The sequence below is a fragment of the Tachypleus tridentatus genome, chromosome 13, assembly GCF_004210375.1.
Source record: "Tachypleus tridentatus isolate NWPU-2018 chromosome 13, ASM421037v1, whole genome shotgun sequence".
Taxonomy (NCBI): domain Eukaryota; kingdom Metazoa; phylum Arthropoda; class Merostomata; order Xiphosura; family Limulidae; genus Tachypleus; species Tachypleus tridentatus.
The window spans coordinates 200,048,296-200,074,019 of record NC_134837.1 but is presented as its reverse complement, the minus strand read 5'-3'; the positions used below and the strand labels follow the sequence as shown (position 1 = coordinate 200,074,019).

The 25,724-nt window shown below is 31.0% G+C and overlaps 2 protein-coding genes across 4 annotated transcripts; one reads left to right on the top strand and one right to left on the bottom strand.

The window, feature by feature from the left end:
* On the top strand, positions 1–15,946 carry LOC143238774 (tektin-B1-like). 3 transcript variants are annotated; one of them, XM_076479310.1, is made up of 7 exons: positions 1–531; positions 1,515–1,757; positions 2,890–3,104; positions 3,940–4,162; positions 4,453–4,676; positions 6,562–6,918; positions 13,824–15,946. In XM_076479310.1, the coding sequence occupies exons 1-6, from the start codon at positions 364–366 to the stop codon at positions 6,869–6,871; spliced, it is 1,383 nt and encodes a 460-aa protein (XP_076335425.1). In that variant the 5' UTR covers positions 1–363; the 3' UTR covers positions 6,872–6,918; positions 13,824–15,946. The 3 variants fall into 3 exon arrangements, with proteins under 3 accessions (XP_076335425.1, XP_076335426.1, XP_076335427.1); XM_076479311.1 differs by lacking the exon at positions 13,824–15,946 and adding an exon at positions 9,883–10,889; XM_076479312.1 differs by lacking the exon at positions 6,562–6,918.
* Positions 15,947–22,407: 6,461 nt separating this feature from the next.
* LOC143239568 (uncharacterized) lies at positions 22,408–23,951 on the bottom strand. Its single transcript, XM_076480764.1, has 5 exons — positions 23,934–23,951; positions 23,562–23,736; positions 23,192–23,374; positions 22,938–23,084; positions 22,408–22,697 (listed from the first exon to the last, which is right to left on the bottom strand). Exons 3-5 carry the CDS (start codon positions 23,224–23,226, stop codon positions 22,517–22,519), a joined length of 363 nt encoding a protein of 120 aa, XP_076336879.1. The 5' UTR covers positions 23,227–23,374; positions 23,562–23,736; positions 23,934–23,951; the 3' UTR covers positions 22,408–22,516.
* Between the last annotated feature and the right edge of the window lie 1,773 nt (positions 23,952–25,724).

Here is a 25,724-nt window from a genome sequence, read left to right as displayed (position 1 = left end):
GAACGCAAGAGAGCAGTTACAGAGAGCTTGGAGAGTCCGTTGCTAGGATACAGTTGTAACAACTGACATATTGAAACTAAGCTTAATTTATAACTTATCAACAGAACTTAAATATAAATATGAGTTAAGTTTTTAAGGATTATTGTTTTGTAAATATAGTGCAGTATCGTTGCTTCCTTTGCAGCATAAGCCATAACGATATATTCTTTAGGGTACTTAAATGTTATTGTTACGCATAAGACTAATAGATTTATTATGACTGGTACACATTTATTTCCAAGTTAGAATAAGCGTGTAATTCAAGCCTTTTTACCACAAATGTGGAAGGTTAACATATTTATATGATACTGGCGTGTAATAAATATGTTCTACGAAAAACAGGTGGACCACCATTCACCAGCAGAATGGACAGCTAACAATGATTCTATAGCATTGGCAACAAAACAAGTAATTTCATCATCGCATAATCTAAGGACACAAAGTCATTACCAACGAAATGAATCTAAAAATAGGATTTTATGGAAAAACCAGGTGAATTTAAGCTAGTATTGCTAAAAATATTTGTAAAAACGTAAAGCATTAGGTTGAGTGAAATTAATAATACGAAATTTAAATTCTGAATTACAATTGGATTGTCTGTGATACAGTAATAATAAAGAATATTTTTATGTATTGTAAATGGTCCTCTTAGGGTATATTCATAACCAAAGTGTGTAAATATAAAAAGAAAATCATAATTATGTTATGTATAAATGGCTTGTGCTTTAGATTAGTTGTATATTTTTTCTAATAAACTGCTAACTGTACTTGACTTATAGAACTTCTGTAATAATTGTAGTGGCCAGGATTCAGTCAAGAGACTGTTGGACTATACGCTTGTCTGAGGTTTCCTTTATTATGAGTTCAATCACTTTGTTTCAGTGATCTCAAGAGGGTTATCTAAGATTTGTCGACTTGCATAGTAGATTGTCTAGATGTGCTATCAATTAAGTGGAATTAGTTTCTTTTATTTATCTGTCTTGTATGTAGTTCATGTCATTCTGTTATTAATATTTCTTTCTATTGGATGATATTTTACTCTGACATGATTGGTGTTACACAGTCTTGATATGGTTTATAGTCCTCACTTTTAGGTTTTGTTGGTTTATCCAATATATTGGAGTTATACATTCATATAAGAACTGTGTTTTTGCTTTGCATTAATAAGTTTAGGGTGTTTTGATCTGTACTAAGTAGCTATGGTAATCTTACAGGCCATTAACCATGATTAAAACTGGTAACTGATTGCCATGACTTTACTGTAAGTAGTAAATTAAACCATATAAGGTTCCTAACTTTTATGTTGTTAACTTAATTAGGTAAAAATAATCTAATTTGTACTCTTTTACATTTTCAGAAATTTATGGCATTACTTAAACTTAATCTCTGCTGTGATATAAAACATCAGTAAATAAATAACTTCCAGTTTTAACATCATAATACAAATGTATTCACCATATAATCTTTTTTCAAAGGAAACAAATCTAGCTCTGTCAGAACGTGTGCTGGACATCAAACTATGGCATAAAACATTAGAAGAAACTTTGAAAACTATAGAAGAAGAAATTTCTGCTCTGTTGGAAACTAAAACTGCTTTAGAAAGTGCTTTAATGAATAAAGTTCCTCTGTTGGAAGCAACAAAGATGTGTTTGATGTTGAAAGACAGGAGGACTAATGTTGATGTAGTGGAAGATGATCAGTACCACCAAATGAAGAAGGTTTGTCATTTAAAGTACTAAGCTGGCTGATAAGATTGATTAGTTTGAAGTCTGCCTGAAAAAGCATATGATTTAGAATGTAAAGTTTGTTTCTCTGCTCACTTTCACTCTTTCATAGTGAAAATTTAATTAAGGCCTTCCAGTAATTCTAGTATCTATAACTACTTCATGTACATGATATGTCATAACATGAGCTCGCGTCATAACCTAGTGAAAAGAATATTTTTCAACTATAATTGTCTCAACAAGGTTTGGTTTACATATTGCACAAAGCTACTTGAAGGCTGTGCTAGCTGTTCCTAATTTAGCAGTGTAAGACTAGAGGAAAGGCAGCTAGTCATCACCACCCACTTTCAACTCTTTTACCAATGAATAGTTGGATTGACCATCACATTATAACACCCCCACAGCTGAAAGGGTGAGCATGTTTGATGTGACGGAGACTTGAATTCACGACCCTCAGATTATGAGTCGAATGTCTTAACCACCTGGCTATGCCAAGCCATCTCAACTAGGTGGATGATAAAAAAATTACTTCCTCTCTCTACTTTCACAACCAAACAAACCACCCTACTTTAATGAATGTCAGTTTTAGTTAGTACCATACATTTCACATGTCATTTGGTTTTATTTTTAAATATGTTAGTCTTTACATATGTTTCATGTCTATTATTTAGTTAAGGTTTTCTAAATATTACTACGGACATGCTTTCCTGATAATTATTTAATATTATATTAGTCAGTCATTAAAAATAATATTACTATTATATATTGATAAAGTTACTTGATTGATAAAATGCAGGTTTTAACTCATATTTTCTTTTTGTATACTAACAAATAATACATTTCACAACTTTAAAATATGTAATCACTCCAAAATATCTTTTAAATTTATGGAGATAAGGAAAACTGTAACCTTAATAGAGTATAACTTGTTTTCATTTTTGGTTAGGAAAAGTATATTATTCATACATTGTCTATGTGAAGAATTATTTTTTGAAAGTATGTGCTATACATATTGATGGCTTAACACATCAACTTACCATCTTGTTTATCCATTATAAAACTGTAGGTCAGTAAAATATCTAGTGAATAGTTTAATTTATTTATATCAACAAACTTTTTATTTTAGGAAATAAAACTTTTAGAGAACATTTCTCAAAAGCTACAACAAAAAAGTAAGTCTGTTTGGGAACATCTGTGTCGACTAAAACATACCAGAGATCACTTGAAGGCTGATATTGTGGACAAATTATCAGCTCATAATATTGAAACTTATCAACTGGATTTACACACAAAATCTGCAGGCATCACCCTTAAGCCTTTTCCTGTGGAGGTTCCAGTGAGGTAAACACATTTAAGATATTTTGATGTTATCTTTTATAAAGTGTGAGAAACTAAGGTAAACTTTTTATTTTGTGTGTTGTTTTGTTTTGTTTTTTCCTACAGAGATGTAAAAGGGTCTATCTGGTCCTACCCATCCATAATTTTTAACTGGCAGATTGGAAGGAAGGCAGAGAACCAACAGCACTCACCATCAACTCTTGAGCTACTCCTGTCAGAACTCAAATTGTATCTTTGTTTTTCTGTTCATTAATTCATTTATTGTTAAGAACAATAAAGTTAGGGTAAAAACTATTGGTCTGTTTCACAGAACAATCTCTTGACCTGGTTGTTAGGATATTAAATTCACAATCTGCAAGTTGATGAATAGAAATGTGATGGTGAATCCCAAACTCATTGGCAAGGAATAGACCAAAAGTTGACTATCTGCCTTCTTACTAGCCTATTGCTTCAAACTTAAGGGTGGCTAGCACTGACAGCTGTTGAAAAACTTTCTCAAAATTACAGAAAAAACTGTAGCTATATATCAGCAGGCCCAGTAATTTGATTATATTTCTTCTGCTTGTAAGCATTTCTGTCCCAATAATCATCCTTGGTTAATATCTGCTTAAATTCCAAGGTGATACACAGAGTTGACCACACTGTGTACCTGGTTGTTATTGTACATTTTATAATATTGATAATGCTATTTTAATAAACAAATATTCCAAGAACCTCACATAAACCAGTTATATGATTTTTCTAATTTTTTCTTAAATATGGAAAATAAGTAATGTAATGAAACTAATATTTAATTTTGATCGAGTATAGGTTTATGTATGTGATATGTATTTTCTAGCACAGTAACACCTGAGCAGTGGCATGGATTTAGCCAATCCAACAAAACTAGTGCTGAGAATGAGATGGAGTCAGCACGCTATCTCTGTTTGGATGCTTTAGCTCTTATAAGAGATACAGAAAATCAAACTTCCAGTCAGAGAGAAGCAACAGCATTTGCTATACGAAAACGAATACACGAATTGAAGCAAACGAGAGATATGTTAGTTGTTCAGCAAGAAAATGTAAGTCTGATAGTAAAACCTGAATGGAGCTGAATCAAGTTACTGTTATTTTAACTTCTTCAATTAAGTAGTTGTTTTATAGTACTGTAAAACATCAAACATGTTTCTGGAAATTTTTCTTTTCCTGAGAAACCAGGTGAAAATATTAAACTGTTAAATTGTAAAAACTGTTAATTAGGTAGTATTATTGAAATATCAAGGAGAAAGTATTGCCTTGTTAAAAATGCTAATATTAGGTAGTATTTGAGTAACTAAACATACATAATATGAAATGTAATGTTGGTTAACAGTTAGAAAGGGAAATTGCAAGAGGAAGAAATGAAGTACAGGAGCTTGAAAAGAGTCTTCAAGATACTGCTGGGCCAATGAAAGTGGTTCAAACTAGACTGGAAAACAGAAAGTGGCGCCCTCAAATGGAACTATGTGGAGATACACCACAAACATCACTTCACCAAGAATTTATGCATCTTCGAGATGTCCAGTCTGCTCTCCAACAGAAATTACAAGAAGCAAGGTTAGGATGACTTTGATGTTGTAGCAATGGTTTGCAAAGTGAAAGTACTGAAGTAGCTTCACTTGATAAATACCCATGGCCTTTCTGGTATTAAAACTTCAGTTGTGAGACAACTATAATGCATCAAGGAATAATCAAATATAACCTATCTAAAAGCCAGTGTGTGTGTGTGTGTGTGTGTGTGTGTGTGTCATGTTACACTTGATTTCTTTAAATAGTAGTAGTTATAAAAGTTATAAATACTTTTATATAGACAGAGCAATTCAATTACTGTCTGCCATTACAATTTTAGTGATGGGGTGTGAAGAGGTTGTGCTGTGAAACTTTACAAGTGTAGTGAATGTTTATAAAATAAGCCTAAAGACAGTGTGAGATCACCTCACCTAGAACCAAGTGTATAAAACTTATTATGAAAGTAAAAATATCGATTCAGTTTTATACTTAAAATGTTTCTGAATGAAGTTATTTTTTATTATATCACCAACGTTTATAATAAAAACAAACCACTTTAATGAAAGACCCATGGTCTTCTATATATATATTGTATTGTTAAGTAACATTGTATAAAAACCCTTCTTTCTACAGAGTGTTACCAACACACACTGACTTTTCTATGTATTGTTAATTTAACTGATTTTATCAATAATTATTGTATGAATACAGCACAAGTTCATTTCATGAATGATCTTAATTTTGATTAGCTTACAAAAGAATTTACTAATCTTTGGCTGCCTGGGCTGCTTTTTTCTGCCTCTTCCTCGGTTAAACTATATTCCAGTTTAGTATAAACACTAGAAATATTAAAACAATAGTTATTACAGCTTTAAAAGAAAATTGAAGAACAAGATCAAAGATAAAGATATTTTATAACTACAGAGTAAAAGCCACACTGAAAAAACACCAACATGTGGAGTTTGTACAAGAAAAATAAACAAGAAAACTGTTGTGAAGTAAGTAAGAGAAATAAAAAGGAAGAACTGGCCAAGTGAAAAATACAAAAAACGTAAAAATTAACAAATTAAAAGTGGATAAATAATTAAATAGTTCAACAAAAGAGACATATCTTTGAAGAAGCCTAGTCAGAAAATAAACATGAATATAAATTATGAGTAAATGGGAAGATTGTCATAACTTTTGGAGGATTCTGAAAAATCTGTGATAACTATTGGAATACTATAGTCATAAACTAAAGAAGTAAATTTAGGAAAAAATAAAACGGTTTTAGTAGTTAGAAAAACCTAATCAAAAACTAAACAAGTAAACTGAAGAAATAGAGAAATACAGTCCTCGTCTAAACAAAATGAGGAAAACAGTCTTAGCCGTTGGAGATAACGTGCCACAATAAAACAGGGAAACATTCCTAGATGAAGGAAAACCCTAGTCAAAGACTAAACAAATAGAAAAACGAGAAAGGCAGTTCTAGTGTTTCAAAGGGGCTAGTATTCTTACATTAATGTTTTAGTTTCATTGATTTTGTGCTTTTCCAATCCACTTATTTTTTGTTACATTCATTTATTTTTGTTTATTGTGCTTGAGAGGTTTGACTATTGCTTTAAGGTTAAAACTAAAATCAATATTAAAATATGTTTGTTAACTTGGTGGAAATGGTAAAGCCACATACATAAATAATTAACTGTCCCTCTAGGATAACAAATTTAGCTTTTTTACTACTAGGTGCAATTTCGTGGTCATCTGAAAGGTCTTTAATGTCCTCATTTTGAAACTTAGACATTATCCATGTGGCTTGTCTGATGATAATTAGCTGGCTTGTAAAGAATGGTTTGTTTTTAATTCATGAATGATTTTGATAACTTATAATGAATTTCCATTACAGTTAGAAATTGGCAAAGTTGGTCATGTTTTCAAAATGCTTTATCAATTTCAGATCATCTCTCAATAGGCTTCAGTATCAACTACATCAAGTTGCAAGTGATATTGAACTGAAAGAGAGTACCTTGGAAATAGAAAACCAATGTTCAAAAACTCACTCTTATCCGAGGCTGGATCCTTATCTCACGCAGCTGTCTTGGATTTCAAAGGACAAGCCTTTTCTCCAGACAGTCATGGATGACACTCCTGTCTCAGACGCTTATATTTTACCTATTGCTGAAACTGAAAATCAAGTTGAGAAACATCAATTCGAACCACTGAGTGAAAAGATAACCTCAAAAAACCACAACTGGTACAACGACTGAACCTCTATGTGAAGAAGAGCTTCTGGTGGATTAGAAACATCTTAATGGTATGTTGTTCAGTTCCCATTGCTGTTAGCCCTAAACTTTTAAAATATGTACTAAAGAAAGACATTAGTGAAGAAATATTTTTACATTATTTTTCTATAAAGTCATATTTTAACAAAATGGTCAAGAAACAGTTCATTAATCAAACTAGAAACATTCTGTCTTAAGTATCGTAAGGAAAAACTATGACAGCAATACTGAGGTTGCAGATGTTTCAACTTTTATGATATTCATTACATTTTGATATAATACATTTGACTTGTAACATTTCTCTAAAACATTCATTTTATTTACTTTAAGTAAGCAGATGGTTTTAAACTTTCGTATGTTTATCAACTTATGTTAGGACAAGCTTTCATTAGATATATGTACTTCAGGTAAATTTTACAAATTAACTATATATTACTGAGTTTCTTAGACATCTTCGCTTGATTGATAAATATTAACTTTCCTTGATGAATGACATTTTTATGTTTATTATATTTTTTAAAAGTTTATCTACTGGAGATTTATTCAGTATATTGGTATTACTCCTCGATAGGAAATTTGTTGAATGTAAGAGATATTAGAACAAACAACAACATTTAATATGTTGAAAGATTTGAGCACCTTGACACTAAAGTTAGAAAAAAAAACGATTTCTATTTTCCAGTTCACAATAAATAACTTTATTTCAGTTTCATCAGTTATATTTGTGACCCTGATGGAAATATAATCATAAAACATTACCTGAAATAAAAGTTGTTGTTGTTTTTAATTATTTATAGAGTAAGATATGTTTTATTTATTTCTGAAACCTTTGTTATAAGCAAGTTTAAGTAGTGTTTAACGTAAACCACTGACTTCAGAATCACTTAAGGTCACTTCTTATATTGTATAATTTCTAACAATATTTTGAATAAACAAATTAAATAAAATTTAATAAATAAAAGAATGTTGACTGTTTGTTTAAATAAGGATATTACTTTAATATATTAGTAGTTAACTTTTAATTTGAAAACTTTAACAGATATAACTATAATATGAAACTTAAGCAAATATATATATATACATTTGCATGTTTATGTGGTAGGAAAATTCATGAAACTGTTTAGTTAGATCGCATAGTTTATTTATGTGGTTATAGATGTTTGTATACACATTGTATTTTAGTTATGTATACTGACATTGTCAGACTGTGTCTATTTTCAATACTAAACATACATTTAACACTTTTATAAACTTTATTTTATTTCTTCAATAAATCAACAAAAGCTGTAAGTTTAAAACATTCAGCTTATTATCTTAAATAACAATTATATAATTACTGTAATTTGTGTGGGTTTTGTGCAGTTTCTGTTACTCTTCAGATCACAACACTAACTCAACATCCTCAGTGTCAAATAAATGTCCAAGAAAATAATAAATATTTGACTAAGTCAAAAGACCACAACAATACAAACAATTTCTCACACAGTCTACTGTGAGCATTTCCATCTGTAAGACACACAAATACATTGAAACTAATCACAGTGTTTTAAAGTGACCTTGATTCTAGTGCATCTGGTGTTTTATGTCCTCAAATTCATTTTCTTATGATTACACATTTAAAGTTTCCCTTAACAAATGTGTCTATAGCCTTCTGTATATACAAGTTACAATTAATGCATATGTATTGTAAGTGAGAATATCAAACATAATTATACCTGTACATATGCAAAATGTTTCATATCCACTCATAAAATTAACTCAATTTTGTTTCTATGATTCCCATCTTTAAATATTGTAAACCAACTAGTTTTAAACCAGTGCTTCATGATATGATATAGGCCTTAACTATGTCTGTCAAGCATGGGAAGGCTCATGAAGTATTACTGAGTTTACCACTAGAAGTGACCCAGTATCTTCTGTTATACAGTAGTTATGTGTTCTTTACATCTAGTACACAGTATTATCTGTTACACAGCAGTTATATATATTGTTTAATCTATTAAAGAGTATGTGTCACTTGATAGTTATATATTAGCATGTAGTAAACAGTATTATTTGTTATACAGTAGTTATACGTTGTTGTCATCTGGTAAAGAGTATTGTTTGTTATATATCGCTGTCATCTAGTAAACAGTATTATTGATATGTAAATATTCAGTAAATATAACATTTTTTTGTATTTCTGAAAGGCTTAATAATTACATGACGGTTTCATAACAGGAAAGTGTGTTTATAATACAAATAACAATTAGTGAGAAATATTTTTTCTTCTTTATGATAAGACTGGTAATACACATATCTCCTCAAATTAAATTGTGGGCAATGTTGCAATTGTACATAATGTATATATCATCAAATGAATGTAAACAAAACAAAATATAATCTATGTAAGAGTAGACCATTGTAAATAATTTAACTATTGTAATAAAAATAACAGTAATATGAGACGAAAGGGAAAATAAGCCATTATAAATAACCTAAGTATTAATAAAACTGTCAGACATCCCTTGACCCAGGTCTTGTGAAAGCCACTTGTTTAACAGTTTGTGCATCTTTATACATCTGATACTTCAGTATTCTATATGTTCACTTGAGCTGTGACATTACATAAATAACACAGTATTTGAAACATTTACCTCAACTATCAGACCAAATAAACACTACAGTATTTCAAACATTCACCTGAGTAAAAGATCACATAAACAATACAGTATTCAGAATTTTCAGTCTTAAATTTTGTTTAGGTTAGATGGTAAAAGCAATATTAATTTGAAAACTAAACGTATTTAGTTAAAGTTAGCATTTTACTATTACCTTAAAGATTAGTTACTCTCTTAGTCAACATTACCCCTTCACTTGCATGATATCTTTATGGTCCCTTGCTAGTTAGAACTCTATTGTTCTATGTATACTGGTATGTAGGGGAGATGTATCAGATTTTAAGCTTGCATGCTTGGTATCATTATCTTACTGGAATATTATTTTATGGCCAACAGGTATTTCTTCTGAAGAAATGATGTGATGGATATAAATACACTTGTACCTTCCAACAGTTAGGATGCCATCATTGTTGTGTAGATTTTCATTATCACTGGCCGAGGTATAGCACATATTTTTGTTATTCATCAAGAAGCTACACTATAAACGTTGTACATTGACTGTTTTACAAGTTTCCTCTTTGTACTTGAAAAACGTATTGACTGTATTTTGTATAGCAGGGTTTCCCAAAGTTTTTCAACACAAGACCCCTGAGAACATTATGACCATGGTCAGCACCCCACCTAACAAACCTCTAGATACAAAGTATCATAATAGTATTCTGTGTAGTGGTTGAAGCCCCCTGTTTGAGAATCCTGTTGCAAGGTATATTACTGATTCCTAGGAAGAGATTTAACTCACAATTATACCTAATTATATTTATATGTTTTTATTTGTGAGATTAGCAGTACTTATGAAATTTTTTCACCTAAATGTTGAGTGTAAAGATACAACAGTCAGGGTTAATGATATATAAAAAACATTAGAATGCTTATTAGACATTCACAATTATATATTCAGAGGAACCTCAAACTCTATATGCTTTGATGGAGTGGAGATATAAATGAAAGTCTTATTTTCATAAGTTCCCTAGTTATCAAGTTTTATAATTACATTTGTAATTGTATGTTACCAATATATTACTTTATTTATACAATATTATAGATAAACGGAGTATAAGGCCAGTGTCATATAAATGCCCAATAACACATGCATTGTATTTTTAAATACATTGAAATCAGTTGGTTCCTACATCCAAACTTATAACCCTGTGAGGACTATTTGTTATTAAAGTTTAGTTAAACCTCCTCAACATGGTCCTTCCTTTTACATTTTCTGAGTGATATTAAGCAGTCACACCAAGATGAAAGCAAATAACAAACAGAAATACTGAACTGAAAAATGAGGTTTTTTATGTTCATCCTCCTTGATATTTTCGATTTTCAGCATCTAGTTTTAACGCCTTTTTGCTGTTCTCAACAAAAACCTAAAAGTAAAGGAAAAGATGTCTGTGAATTCCACTTATGGTTCATAAAACCTTTATGTAGTTCATTAGCTCTTTACAAAATGTACAACACATTTAAATATTAATGCAATTCTTCACTTACCATTAGACTTCGACTCATATAAAAAGGTTTATTTATAATAACCATCGTTCCTCTCACAGTCTTTACAGAAGCACAGAAACAGCGTGTCGACAGCCATCTTTAATATATAATGAGAGAAAACTTGGGTCATAATGAATATAAAAATATTATATCAATGTAGTAGTCTTAGCTGTTAAAAAGTGCCTAACCCTATAGATCAGTTAGTAGAGCACTTGCCTTGAGAGGGAGAGGTTTCAGGTTCAAATTCAAAACAAGGAAATACATTGTGAAAATAAATTTTAAATGCCACATTAATACACAACTAGGAAAGAAATATATTAGAGTTATTTAAACATTCTAGAGGGCTAGCACTTAGGGTTAGTTGGTAGAACACCTACATGATGTACAAAAGTTAGATGATGAAATACATATTGTAAAAAAAACAATAAAATTCATTGGCATCCAATATGGAGCCACTCTAAGGATGAACTTTGTGAGATGGTAAGTTTAAGTTGTTACTAGCAATTAATTTCTTTTAACTCAGTTGTGAATTTCTTTGATATGTGAGAGGTCCAAGCTTCAATTCATAGATGAAGAAATAGTCATAGATGTAGCTTTACAAGAACTAATACTGTGTGTTGTTTTAAACTCATAAGAATCTTCACATGACACAAAGCATTTAACACCAATAGTTTTTTTAATGTATTGTTGGCAAGTCTCCACTACTCAACTCGACAAACTAAACAGTAACATTTTTTTAGTAATTTATCTCAGATGTCAAACTCCTTCCAAGTCTACACTGTCTAATGGGTTTTTCCTACTCACAAGAATTATTATTCTTTTATTATAAAGGTTCATTTGTTAATCTAATATATGTACCTAAATCTTCTAACTTTGCTCAACCTTTTCTGATACTTTATTGGGTTTAAAGCTGGAAATATCACACTACCACTAAAGATACTTGACCAACTGAGAAAACATGGCATTCTAATAATTATAAGTAGGAACACAAGAAAAGTGTAGTTAATTAGTTGTGCTCAGTATCAGGTTGCTTGTTTAGTAAATATCTTGCTTTAAAAAACAACTAAGAAGTTTTAACCTATGTGATTATATTACAAAGATTTTTTAGTATCCAATTAGAATTAGTGCATTAATTTATATCAAAGAATACGATATTCAGTTAAATGAGCTAACTAAAGTCTTATGATGAACATTAAATTAATTTATTTAGAGTTTCTACATCTCCTTACCTCATACACTCCAAAAAAAAAATGAGACACAAGAAAAGCAAAAATACAAGCAATGCTAACAGGAATCCACTTGTAATTAACTATATGTATCAAAAATAGTTATTGTAAAATCAGTTACATTATCAGCTTTATTAACCTCACTCAGTAAATTACCTTACACTCTGAAAGAACGTTAAATTTACTCATATTTATAATCAATAATTTATGGCCAATAAACTACTGATTACAAAAAGCTGAATCCAGAAGGCACTTCTTACCAATTTCAATAAATGCATTTCAGTTCAAAAATACCAAGAACTAGTCAAAACGCCAGAGATAAAAACTGCAGCACCTTAAGAGGGTGGTGCACCATGTTGGGTGGTCTTTTATTCTGAAAATGATAATTACAGCAATAAAGTGAAAACATTCTGTAAACATTATTAAAAACACATTTTTAATTCGTGATAGTTAAAAAAAAGAACAGTACTTTTGGTGAACCAATTTCAAATGAACCCTAGTGTATTTGAAAGATGGATATGACTTCCTTTACCCTAGACAGAAGAAGAGCCCATATATATTGAAAGTGTTAGGGTTTCAACAAGTTTCTCTGAATCTGAATGCTTAAGGTTGAGAATATTAATAAGTATAACAATATTTGGATAGCAACACAGAGAACTGAAAACAAATTTATTAGAAATATTGAAATCAACACCAAAGTTTCAGTTCCTAAAGAAAGAAGAGTCTCACATAGCCTGATCATTAGGATGCTTGACTCTCAGTACACAAATAACCCATCACCAAACATATTTGCTCTTTAGCCATGGGAGCAATATAATGTGACAATAAACTCCACTATTTGTTGATAGAGAAGAGCACTAGAGTTGGCAGTGGGTGATGTTGACTAGTTGGTTTCCCCCAATAGTAGAAGCAGTTAGTGCAAATAGTCTTAAAGTAACTTTTCACATAATTCAACAATCAAATAAATCTGTACAAGAAGAGTCCCTACTTTAAAAGTACTTGACCTTTGGGGTCAGTTTCTACATAAGTAACAATTCTGATGAGTTTAAAGATTATATACAATAAAAACAAAGTCACACATATCAAAAAAACGAGAATCTTGATGACCTAATGACTTTCCAAAAGTTTAACTTCCTTATTCTTGGAGCAAATTAACCATTAAAAAAACAAAGAATATAGCCCCAATTTTTCATTTTTAGACACATGAGAGCTTCATTAAAATGCAGCATAAATTTAATTTGATACATGTATTAATACCTAGACTTACTTACTACTGGTACTATACATTTGATAGCAAAATTCACATAAACATCCTTATTCAAGGGCTATTCAAGAAATTGTTTTTTTAATCACATTTAAAAACTTTAAAAACATGGTACTCAGTTTATGTGTAAATATATAAATTTCTGAGTTAAATATGATTAGTGATTATATTAAGCCATTTTCAGTTACTGTATATTAAGGGTGAAACAACTCACAGAAATCACTGTCAACTGAGCTTATTTAATTACAATCAAAGAATTTTATTGTCAGAAAAACCTGTAATTATACTTACTTCTGTTTCAGCTTGTTGAATATGGCACGGATGACCTTAAGCAGTACCACAAGAAATGAGCCTAAAGCAACTGAACCTAGATGGTATCGTACCAAATTGTAGAAACTTGTGGTAATTGGTGTACCAAGTTTAGATTTGTCCCTAAAAATAAAAAAGACATATATACTAATTCATTAAATTATGCTACAGTTTTTGTTTTAAGAAAAACTATTTGTATTTATAAACAGTATTTAATGCTACATGCTGGTACAAAAATATGGTCTTGATGACGAGAAATCCACTTGAAATAAAAATGTATCTCAGAATGGCTGGTATGGGTATTAACACTTTTATTAATAACGAAAGAACAATGTTTCGACTTTCCTAGGTCATCTTCAGATTAAGAAAGAGAAAGTTTGAATGTGTTCATTCAACGTACCCATTTGTACTGTCGTCCCTAAGACGTGTCTGTCAGTGGTCGCATTCAAACTCTCTTTTTCTTAACCTGAAGATGACCATAGGAAGGTCAAAGCATTGTTCTCTCCTTATCAATTAAAGCATTAATACCCATATCAGCTGTTTTCAGAAACAAAAATATAGTCTGCCTTTGCCCTTATTAGTAATAATAAAAACAACCATTAAGAAACATTTAGTTTTTGGTTAAAGAAACAAATGTATTATAACGTTTTATGTTACTTCATCCAAGGCCATTTGTGCTCACTAACTTCATATGTTTAGTAACTATTCCTGAAGAGAAGTTTTAATTTTAATTCTGTCGTTATACTACACATAGAAAATTATTCATCTTTATTCTGCAGCAAAACAAAAGTTGTTTGTTTTCTTGAAAGTAATTAAAAATTGTGAAAAATGAATTGTAAGAAAAAAATTCTTAATTTGACATAAAGAGATAAAAGACAACAAAACAGGATTATTTTCAGCTGAGAATTTCTAAGCATTTCTATTATCGCACTGAGAACAAGTTATATTAAAAACAGTGAAAAAGAAACCAAAGTTTATTAATTAACTAGATTTTCAGTTTGTCTTTAGTATTAACATTAATAAACGAACCTTGTTAAAAACCAGGAGGCCACAGCACCTGCTATAACAACGTGCTGACAAGCAATGATGAACTGTGTAAACCAGAACAATGCAAAAAGATGGTACCACTTCATTAGCTATAGAAGAAACGTGCATATACTGCTGTTACTGTTCCATTACTATCATATACATTAATAATACATAGGCTCAAGTATAACTGAAACATATTTGAAATATAAAACACACTTGGAAATAGATGCCAGTAAACTGCCCTGATAAATAAAATACACTATTTGAAATACTAGAAAATAGTCTTGAAATCAAAGCATACCATTACAACTATCAATAAACTGTTTTGTAAATTTAAACTGCCCTGATAAATAAAATACACTATTTGAAATTCTAAAAAATAGTGTTCAAATCAAAACATACAGTTTCAACAATCAATAAACTGTTTTGTAAATTTAAACGTACAGTGTCAAGTACTGGTAAGCTGGTTTGAAATGTAAAACATTCTATGTAACATTAGTAAAAATATCACAAACTATAAAGCATATAGCCCTGAGGAAAATAAGTAGAAAAGATTCAGTTTTTGTGGAACAAGTCTTTAAATACTGATCTTATATATGCTATATGAACATGCCATCAATTTTTAATTTCTTGTGATATCAGAGTTTTATTCTAAACTTATTCCCTGTTCTTTATATCTACTTGTTTCATATAATACACAGACAAGATAGCTGTTAACTTGAATTTGTTATAGCTGCCCTTGCTCCTTTGTATTCTCAAGTGAATATTACCTGTTCTGCCTAAGAAGGATACTGTTATATTAATGCACATTATATGAGGATGTCAACAGCAGTATCTTTCTATGATTCCTGGATATCTAAAGGCTGTAGCTTTACATATTTTGTTGAAAGGAAAATGACTGTAAATGTGGGTAGCACTAGTCATTATGGGTAAATGTTATGCTTCTTATGAATCAAGAAATGTTGGATTCAAACAGAATCTTTAAAAAGTTGAGAGTATCCAGAAGGAGTGATATTCTGTCACACCTTAAAGCTGGTACATGCACTGTGTTCACCATTCTAATAAAGATTTGTCCTTTTGCATTTAACTTTGTGTCCAATCTCATTATTGCATTTAATATCACAACTCAGGTATGGGAGATGCAACATTACTTTTCAAATAATTTCTCACTGTCTAACTCGGTTTAACCTAAACCTATCACATATGTATTATTTGATGTCAGTAACAATTACAAGTGTAACAGCTGAGTGGGGTGAGAATAAAGGTCCTGGGAGTATTAATTAATTACAGTAAACTTACAGCTATGACTCTGAACACTAATGATGTATATTTAAACACTGTATCTCTACAAAACACGCCAAAGACATTGATAATAATATTATTACTTGAAACTGTCCTTCCACAACAAAATATTCATGTTTATAAATCTATTTGAATACTTATGTAAATTAATCATTTATTTTTCAGTTCCTTTTTTGTAAGTTTACATGAAACTTTAACATGCTTACTGATAACAAATAATTATTGCTTGCACACAAACTTCAAGAAAAAACACAGTTCTAATAAAACTTCCTAATAACAAATATAAACATTCTTCTCATGATTCACCACTACTACACCAAGCACACTGATTACAAATCAAAGTTGTTTCAAACAGAAAGAGGTATTGACTCACTTGAAAGAAAGTGCTCAGATGAAATGTGACATAATCAGTTTTTGGGTCAACCGTGATGTCTTCTGCAGTGTGTATATACAGATAACTTACAAACCAGCTCACAATAATCCCAGCCAAAGCAATAAATGTCTTAGAAAAAATTAAAAGGTGGTTGTAAAAATTATTTAAAAATTTTCACATGAACATTAAATTCTGTTTTGTCCGATCGTATTTTATTTTAAAGAATAAATTATGACATATAAGATCCAAAATAAATGAAAAATTGACCAGTTACAAAGATAGAAATATGCAGAGAAACAAAGTTCAAACTAGAAAACTGCTACTATTATGTAACATGGAAATATAAAAGAACATGTAGTTTATATATCAAAAAACTGCAAGTATTATATTTTATGGATGCATACAGAAAACACAATTTACACCAGAAGACTGCTACCATTATGTTATATGGAAATATATAGAAAACACACTAGAAAACTGCTACTATCACATGTGAAAATATACAGAAAACACAGTTTAAACCACAAAACTCCTACTGACAGAGTAAAGAAATATATGTCACTTTAATTAGTGTATTTTGAACATGACTACATACTTTACAAACAACTGTAGCTACTTTGTACTGCATACAAGAAGCTACTATACTTTACTTACATGTAGTTAACATATTTCACTAGCAACTGAGACTGTTGTATCTGATACATGAGTGTTGTTTTAAATGTAAATGTCAGCACTCTTTATTTCTTTTTTTAAAGCTTGTTTTTACATTGTGATAAGTTGATCTCTTAAGATCAACTTATTGTACCACAAAGAGAAATAAATCATTTCCAAACATGAACACATGACATTAGGTTCTGCACAAAACGTACCATGAGTGGTTCAAACATGAACACATGACATTAGGTTCTGCACAAAACGTACCATGAGTGGTTCAAACATGAACACATGACATTAGGTTCTGCACAAAATGTGCAGTTCTTTCTCAGTGTACATATATAACACCTACAACTAAGAACTGAATTTTACATTTTAAATGGTGAACAAATAATTATATTTCTGTAAATATACATTTTTATATGCTGAAGAATTAGAAACTGATTGTTATGAAGTATTGGATGTTCTATGAGCAAATACAAGTTTTTCTGAAAAATATATTTTAAAGGTTTAACTTCTGAAAACTATACTTTACACGTTTTGAAGATTCACTGAGAAACCAATATACAAAAAACTGTTGTCAGACTCTTTTATCTTTCGCAGAGAGTATATCTGAAAATAAACTGATGAATGGCAGAAACAGTGAACAACAAACTCTAGTAAGAATCTAAAGGTACAATATTAACTTGGAATTTTTGTTAGAAAACAGTTATTTTTGTTGTAAACTTGGTTATATCCAGAAAACAAGTTACAGTTGTTTTACTAAATATCTTCTGGTTTGAGTAACATTAACGTTTTACTGTTGTTATTATTAATACATTTAATGGAATTTTTTTCAAGTTATAAAAGTGATTCTTAATTATTAAACATCTAAATTTAGAACAGTTACGAAATGGATTTTCGTTGCGATGAATAAAACAAACAACATTTAAATTGTATGTTATTTTTGGTTGTATACATAATAAGAGATGAATATTACGGAGGAAACATTTTCATATAGTGTTAGAAAACATTCAATATTGGAAATACTGTTGTCATTTTTAACCTTTAAATTTTTCTCACAAGCCTCTGAGATACTTTAAAACAGTGTTTTAAAACACTGAAAATGTTAAACTACAGAACCATTATTTTTGGATAAGGAAATAGAAAATTACTCCGTTTAATTCTTTTCAAATTCCATTAATAGTTTCTTCTATAAACGTGAGCATGTCAAGTTTGAATCTAGTCTAAGACAAAATGAAGCGTACGTCTCTATTTTTTGGAAACTTACCGAAGGCAATAAGACCCATATATATAATTTCTTTCCAACAGAGGGCGATATCGGTGCTCAACTCCTGTTACAAGTTTAAATAAAAACTTCATTTAAATCAGGAACAATTAGTGTAAATAATTTATGTTTTCACTCCACGAATATCTTAATTTCTCTTTAGATAAACTAAATATTTGCTCTCGAAAGTCATTTTTAAACATAAATAGAATATAAAAATTAAATACAATGTAGGATAAGCAGTCTATCGAAAGATCAAACAAAAATATTTTGGGCCAAATACAAGATTTCAAAATCAAATATATTTTATACATAACCCTACTACAGCAAACTTATCAGTATTGAAGAGTAGTTTATAAAAAATACATATATACAAAGAAAAGAGATATATATAGATAGACAAATAAACTGATAGAAAGAAATATTAAGACAGATAGGTTTATTAAGAATTTCCCGCAAAGCCACTCGAGGGCTATCTGCGCTAGCTGGCCGTAATTTTGCATTGTAAGACTAGAGGGAAGGCAGCTAGTCATCACCACCCGCCGCCAACTCTTGGGCTACTTCATCAGCGAATAGTGAAATTGACTGTCTCATTATAATGCCCTCCCACCCACCCCGGCTGAAAGAGCGAGCGTGTTTAGTGTGACGGGGATTACGAGTCCAGTGCCTTAACCACCTGGCCAACACACATACACCTCTAAAAAAAATAAAGACTGGCGGCCTGGAAATTATGTAGATGACAGAGATGTAAGAAGACAGGTAGAAAATACACAAATTGACAAATATATGACAAATAAACTGTAGATACCTCAAAAAATGATCGCGTTATGTTCAGTGTTTGTTGAATCAATGTTTCCAGTGTCACACGTAAAACACAACGTTTCAACACTGAAGATCTAAAAATACACCATGAAAAATTTGGTTATTGAGCATTTCACTGTAAACCATAAAGTTCAGTTTTAAAAATTTAATATTCGAGCATTCATAGTTTTCTTCATCATATGACACTTCAACTAACTTTCTTACATCAAAGTTTAATTATCAATAGTTCATTATCACAGCAAAATATTTTATATTCACCAAAGAAGTATGAAGAAAGAAATATCTTCGAAAGAAAATTTTTCTTTAACAACCACATAACAAATAATAGCTTAAGGATATCATTCAAACGTAATTACTGTTAATGTAACTGTAATAACCTGGTTTGGTTTGGTTTGAATTTAACGCAAAGCTACACGAGGGTTATCTGCGCTAGCTGTCCCTAATTTAGCAGTGTAAAACTGGAGAGAAGGCAGCTAATCATCACTACCCACCGCCAATCTTGGGCTACTTTTTATCAACGAATAGTGGGATTGACCATCACTTATAACACCCTTACGGCTGAAAGGGCGAGAATGTTTAGCGGGACGGGGATTCGAACCGGTGACCCTTAGATTAAGAGTCGAGTGCCTTAACCACCTGGCCTGTAATAACCTGGAATACTAAGAATGTTATAATTAACATTCCAGTAGAAAATTCGGTAATAAAAACGATATACCAACTAGAAACTGAAGCAAAGTAAAAAAAGACAAAACTAGCATCAACACATTGTTTATTGGTGTTAGTAATGATTTGTGTTAAAAAGTTAAACGAAATTTCACATTAAAAGTTATTTTCTAGTTGCCAAAGGATGTAAACTTATATTAATTAGCCTTCTACTGTTTAATATCTTTATTTCAATGACATATCTAGATGCTAATCTTTACATATCTACGTTAATAAGAGAGATAAAAGTAGCCATAACTACCCAACAATATACGCAAATATTCATCAATGTATACATTACAACGCAACAATATACACAAGCGTGAGCCAGATTTTTTACAGTAGATACCCGTGCCTTGGGGGCGATAAACTTCAACAATAAAGAAACAACACACCCTACTTGTTTTAAAATAATATATTAAAACAATTCAATGCATTATTGGTTATCACCTGTTATATTTAGAGATTTAAATATTCCTCCTTTTTTCGTCAAAGCCCACACAGGTTGATTCAGTTGTTTTAAAACAAATTTGGCAAGGCTAATTATTCTACCTGGTCTGTTATTACAATACAGTCTGATCATTTCTTTTTAAAATCACCATTATAACTGTTGGTTACTAAACATGGGATGGTTAATTTATTTTAGAACATTACTGACAAGACAGGTTATTATTATCCACTGTCATCCCTCTCTCAACGAATCTTCCAATGGTCAGAGATCAAAAAGTACGTCACGACATTTGTAAACCTCATTCAAAATCTTATTGAGTTACCATTTCATGAATGCATGTCAATAAGTTTGGTATCACAGTGTAAATTATAATTAAAATTTTAGAATTATACATTAGGTAATTTAAAGGTAGTTATTAAAAACTTAAATATCACCCGATATGTTGAGTGCAGTATTGGTTCCAATTAGATTTGTCATTCTAAATACCAATTCCGTAATTTTTTATGTCTTTAAAACTCAAATTACGATTTGGACAAACTAAAATATAAAATAAGAACCTCTTTTTTTCTGAGGAATCACTATATTTAGCGAATCAAATACAGTGCCCTTTCTGTAAATATTTGTTTACGTACACCTACTTTGCTTCCTGACGCGAGTATAACCAATCTAAAGTTCAGCATTTCTCAGACTCGTGAAGTTACAAAACTCGGTTGGAAAATGTAAGTAAAAAAATATTTTTTTGAAAAACATTATTTTTAGACCTAAATACAGATAAGCCTGATAAGTTACAATGGAATTCTGCGATATTGATACAGTAATTTATAATGTTTTATTATTTCATCATTTACATTTAAAACCTACAAAATTAATTCTATTTTACATTCTCCACGTGAGAATGCAAGCTGTTTTTCTTGTGGATTCAGGTATAATCCCTTACATCCTTTAACTTTCTTTGCCCCTTAACAATCTTTAGGAACAGATGAGTAAGATTATTTTCTTCCAATGACATCCACGCTATTTGTATCAGTTTTTATGTATACAATAACTTTCTTCCGTTAATATTCGGACCATTCTAAGCCTACAATTAACAATTAGCTTCTTTTAGTATTTACACGTTTATAAATATTAAAGTAACGTATATTACTACTTATAGTATTACTTTTCATAAGATTCTTCTGGTGAATTTTAGATTCACATAAAGGAAGCTTGTGAAAACACTTCGTAAAGAAATAAAGCGTGGTATTGATAAAAGTAACGGAATTTACCTCACTGACTGTTAACACGTGATCGATATATTAACAAAAACGTACAATTTATGTGCAGAGTTTTACTCCACAGAAGAAATACAGTTACTGATCAAACTTACAATTCGATTATTTTTTGTTGTAGTATAATACGTTATTGTAATTCAATGCGTGTAGGAATAACTTCAGTATAACAAACCGACACTACATTCTTCACAGGACGAACGTAAAGTCAGAAACTAATATATTAATTGGAATCTGGAGTAATGTAAATCATTTTACATGTCCAGTATTTTAAATTTTGCGCAAAATAAATACTTACAATAATAAAAACGAATTAAGAGAAAACCGGGTAATCTCCTTTAGTCTTTTCTAGGTGCTTGAATTATACACTAAACATACTTTGGGTTAGTTTTGTTACATTACATAGATATGCAACACTTCTCCCCGCCCCCAACATAACGGTACTGTTAAGTTCTTTTTTTATGTAGAAGGTCAGCCTTTAAAACACCTCCGAACGATCATATATATAGCGGAAACAATACTGAATTTTGGTAACTGCTATTTGAAAGTCGTACAATGAAAGCAGAGCAAGTCCTCCTTTGATTCCGGCTCAAACTAGGTACGACCGCTCTTTAAGATTAAAGATAATCGAATTTTAGATAACCCTCTTTCATAAAAACCACCACGATACAAAACACCCAATTTTTTTTTCACCTCAACACATTTAGCCTTTTCATTTTAATTAAAATAAAAATTTATTCCATGTAGTATTTACAAAACAAAATAAAGCTAAAATACATAAAGCGATAGTATCAATTTCTCGATCTTCTTTCATCCAGTTACATATTGTCTGGTACAGTTCCTTGATGATAGAGAGCAGTAGGTTCGCATCGGCAGCCGCTCTCAACGAACACAAAGTCTTCGCGACATAATGAACTACGCCGGCGTGGGAGGACAAGAACCGAGATTGGCAAGAACTCTTGAACACAGTTTCCTACGAGGATGTTGCAGCTTTTGTACCTAAAAAAGGTAGCAGAGTTTGTACACGAGTTATAGGAAATATTTTATATTGTTTCATTATTCTAATGAAGAATAGTTTAATCTTATGACGCGAATAAGAAACAAAATTTAAAGAAACTGACAATTCCTTTCAGCAATAACGTTTCAGCGTATTTACAATAAATATTAGCTTCAGTTGTGGATTAAGCAAAAAGGTTGTACATAAATTGCTATTAAAAAACGAAAAGAGACAACACTTACAGACACTTCCGAAAAAAGACTGGTTGAATAAAGGTTGGAAAAATCTGGATTATATGAACTTTGTCACCGGTTAAAGCAGATTTTCCAACTGTGGGAAAAGCTACGCCCGAGGAAGTGTCACAGCATGACGCTATATGGCCCCAACAACTAAAAAGACAATTTTACCTATTACAGCAAGATAATTGGAAAGAAAGGTGTTACAATGCTTTACTTTATGCACTCATTCAAGGCTTTATATCTGGAAAATGGGTTACCTTTCACAGGAAGAGTCTGCTGATGGTGTTTTCATCTTGGTCTTTCCACCTTCATGGTGGTATGGGTGAAGGACTGTCAAGAGTTTATCAATATCCCTGAACGAGTCTTTTTGAGTAGTCCACGACAATATTGATGGTAAACGTGTCACACTGAAGATACCCGGAACAGAGCTGTACCCCCCTCTACGAAGATGTAGAGAGTAAAGTTAATAATAAATCAATGGAACCTATTATATACCACTTACTGTAGAGGTGTACAACTACGGAAAAACGTCCTTCGTTAACTATTTAAACAAGGTCGTTGTGAAGACAATAAAGAATTTCGAAAGGAAGTATTTTTTCTGTGAAATAAAATAAATTTCAAACTTACGTCGAGTGAGATAAAGGCTCATGAACTTTCCCACCATGATCCGAACAAGACCGGGTATTATAGAAATCCTCTCCAACATTTTCTAATGTAATATTTTTTGAAGTACTTAAACATGGTGGAAGTAACGTCAGATGACTAACTTGGAGGAGGGAATCAGGAACACAGTAACACACAACTACAATAAAATATAGCACATCACACAACCTGATACCACATTTTAATAAGTGATAATTTATTCGAAATGTTATTGGTAGCAGTACTGAAAGTTAACAGACTATTCACAAAATTTATTTCCTAAACATTTACAAGCCTTAAAAAAACGAACAAATAAAACTAAATAAACGCGTGTCACTAACCGTTAAGTATACTTACCCACACCATTGTTGTTGTGTTTTTTTTAAATAGTTCTGCGAGAGAAATCTAAAAAAAATCCACGTTTCCTATAGCACTACAACTCCACTTCAAACTCCTAAGCATATTTTTAAAAAATGAACCTTATATAAAGCCCTCAATAACTATTGGTGAGAGTTACGGTAGAAGAAGACTTTATTTGATTGGTTGATGCTTTAATTACGGATCGTTTCATTTTTGATTGAAGGGGTAAACACATTTAATTTGTCGTATGTCTAACCAAATTTATAACTTTTTTTCATTAATTTCTACCACATCTACGAGTTGTTTCATTTATAGCAGAAGAAAGTTTGTTTCTCAAAGGCCAAACTGAATTAATTGAATTGCGTCCACAAGTCCACCACCATCTTCAAAAAATAAGAGAAGAAGGAAGAAAGGTTTGTTTTTCTACATTTAGAAATTATAATTAAATTAATTTCTATATTTATAATTTCACTGACTCATAGAAAATATTTTCAGCTGTTACTGGCAGATCTGTCTAAATGTTTCAAGATGACGAAAAACAGAAAAAAACTTATACAAACAGAGCTAATTGTTTGTTTTAGAACAAAACCCTATCAAGCTATGTACGAGTACCGTGTTTATTACAGGGAATCGAACTAAGCGAATTTTAGCGTTGCAAGTCCTTAAAAGTATCGCTGTTCTAACCAGACACAAGTAGGAAGAATGGACGTGTAAGTAGTTTTCACATAAATGAAAAAGGCTGGGAAGTAAGAAAATAGGAAGAAAGGTAGTAAGGTATATGAAGATGTACTTAATAAATTACTTGAGGAAGAAGGATGGAGAGCAAGAAGGTGGTAAGAAGTTTACACAACTACGAATACTGGGCGGTACGTAAGCTGATGCGAAGTTAGAATTTGATAAAAGCCTTATAACCCGAGCGCTTTCAAATGATGGGCAACTGTTCTTCAACCTTCATGATTTTTCTAGCGTCATGATTGATTTTTTTATCTAATGTTTAAACATACCAGTGTTTAACACCAGCCAAACATTCTATGACAACGTAACTTAACAGTCAAATCCTCGTATGAAGAAAACAAACACAAAACTTAATCACATGTCACACGCAGGTTACACTATAATGCAATACATACCTGTAACAATTAACTTTCTATAATTTTTTTCAGTTTTTTTTTTTTGACTACACAATATGTTAGTATCTCAGTATACCTAAACACTGTTCTATCCTTTATTTTAGACTGTGCAAAAGTGGTAGGACAAAATCGAAATCAAATTTTAGGCTACTTTAAAAACAGTTGAAGGTAATTTACAACTGAAACATCGACATTTTACTAATATTCATATTTAATGCAAGAGAACTGGACGGAGGGTGCTTGAGTTCAGCAAACAGTTAATTGTTTGTGTGTCCCTCTTTTAGTTTAATAATTGCAAACTGTCTTTCAGTCATTGTTGCAACATGTTTAATTAAAGTGCCCTATGGGATTTTACTCCAAATGATTAATACTTTCCTATGAAGTTTTTTGCAAGAAACGTTTGACTTTTCAATTTTTTAATCTATCAAATCCCAGATCTACTCAGTTGAATTGAGACTAGGGTGCTGTGGAGTCCATTGCATCGTTTGAATCACTCTAGCCGTTTCTATCTTGGTTAAATAATTTCTGTGTAGATTGGATAAGTGTTTTGGGTCATTGTTTCCTTGGTGATAAAATATTTTATTAATAATACGTAAACTACTAGGGAAAACATGACGGATCAGTTTCTGTTGGGACTTTCACTGGTCCGTTACTTCAT